Source organism: Sphaeroforma arctica, assembly GCF_001186125.1.
Source record: "Sphaeroforma arctica JP610 unplaced genomic scaffold supercont1.4883, whole genome shotgun sequence".
In the NCBI taxonomy this organism is placed as follows: Eukaryota; class Ichthyosporea; order Ichthyophonida; genus Sphaeroforma; species Sphaeroforma arctica.
This window is the reverse complement of record NW_014035675.1, coordinates 1-1862: the sequence shown is the minus strand read 5'-3', so window position 1 is coordinate 1862 and position 1862 is coordinate 1. Positions and strand designations below refer to the sequence as shown.

Genomic DNA, 1862 nt, shown 5'->3' with positions numbered 1-1862 from the left:
AATTCTTCACCGGTGAGAAGTTGACGCCGGGCGTACAGCAGACGCTCCAGTACTGAAATATACTTTCGCATATGCATATACATATATGCTTTGAGATATTCCCACATGTTCAATACACATGTTGATACATTGTGGTACATGGATCATAGACCTGGCGAAGAAGCTGTAATTCTCCCTACCAAATCACGAGTTGGATGCATGCGATGAAATGCACCTTTACTCAACATTTCTTGCGCTCGCACCAATACCAACACACACCGACATGTATGCATCCAAGAGTACTCACGAGTATGTGCATGTATATATATATATATATATGTATCACAGAAAGCTGGCGGAAAAGTAGTTAGACGCCCTACTAAAGAGGTGTTCTACATCCTACCAACGGGTGAGAAGATGCTGCCAGGTGTGCAGCATGTGCTCAGGGCTGACTATGTATACGAATGTGTGAAAGCCAACAAGCTTCTGAATGTCTACAAATATAGGGGATCGGAACCAGTTGATACTATGCTGCCTGCAGATAGGTATTCGACCTACGTCTGTGTTGTGAGGGAAGTAGTGTGTATGTTCAGTGGGGTTATGCCGATGTATGTTTATATCGCATGAAGGTTGTACAGAATTATGCAATGCTGCATTGTAGATGCATATCTCTGTGTATACGGGCATGTTCATATGTGTACCGTCGTGATACTTTTGTTTTCGCATAGAGGTATTCGTAGTCAAGTTCAACGAGCAGAACTCCATTGAAATAATACACACGTCATAGAAGATGTCAGCATACAGGAGGTGCAACACGCGCATTTGTCATATCTACACACTACTAAAATAAGTGCACAAGTGAATGGACATGGATCGCCAGGTAAATTAACAATTACGAGGTAAACTAGGCATTGCTGGCTGTCATATACGACACTCGCAGGTATCATCTATGTAAAAAAACTATTGCATGTTCACGGGTACTTACCATGTTTGCTTGCGCATACATATATCTCATATCCATACTGTCCTACCATTAAATCGTACAGCCGTGAGGCCAACCTAAATTCTTTTGAGAATAATTCAGATGGTAAGTTTGAGTATCAGGCAGGCAATTCCGGTAGCGAGTTTTATTGAGTATATATACGGTATATCATCCGTATAATCGTGTGTACATGCTATACTTCGCAAGACGTATCTTCACAACTAGGTTTTTGCACTCGTACACGTGTGCACACACACACCACTCTCCAACATCTCAACTCGTTTTATCAAATCTCACAGCCCTATGGACACACAAGACTCGTCGATGAACGCTCCAGATGGCAAGGCTGCGGTGACAAATACTTCTGGTAGTGAATCTGTAGATGCGGGCGAATCGAGGAATGATACAGCGGATAAGAGTATGCGCTTTGTAAAATAGTTCCTGCGATTGTCGTTATGTTCCCTGCTAATGTATTTTCGGGTAGTATGTGAGAGTCGTACGAAAGTAATTCAACAAGCGTGTATTCTGCTCTTAGGTTCCTTTTTGAATTATTTAGCATTCCAGATAGCAAGGCTCCAGTGACGAGTTTGTTGTAGCGAGTTTGTTGCTACGGGGGACTCGGCAACTTTATACCGGCTACGAGTGTAAGCCTTGTAGATGTTTTGTCTGTGATTGTGTTCGTCAAGGAGATACGTGAGAGCCCACATTTCCAGGGCGAATACTTCTAGCCAGATCATGTCTTGGGTCATCCGCAGCCACGAACTCAATATCGGAAGTATCTGTCGCCGGTGACTTGTTACACTCACCACGAACACACTCTAAAGAATACATCATGGTGAAAACATACTGATGATGCAAATTTTCTCTCTCTCTCTCTATATATATATATATATATATGTAT

General features: G+C 42.4%; 1 protein-coding gene across 1 annotated transcript; it reads left to right on the top strand.

Annotated features, from left to right (window-relative positions):
• Positions 1 to 327: 327 nt before the first annotated feature.
• On the top strand, positions 328 to 1399 carry SARC_14633 (hypothetical protein; the record flags this gene model as incomplete). The annotated part of the gene is made up of 2 exons (XM_014291234.1): positions 328 to 524; positions 1261 to 1399. Coding segments are annotated over 2 exons (336 nt in total), but the record flags the coding sequence as incomplete, so codon positions are not given.
• Between the last annotated feature and the right edge of the window lie 463 nt (positions 1400 to 1862).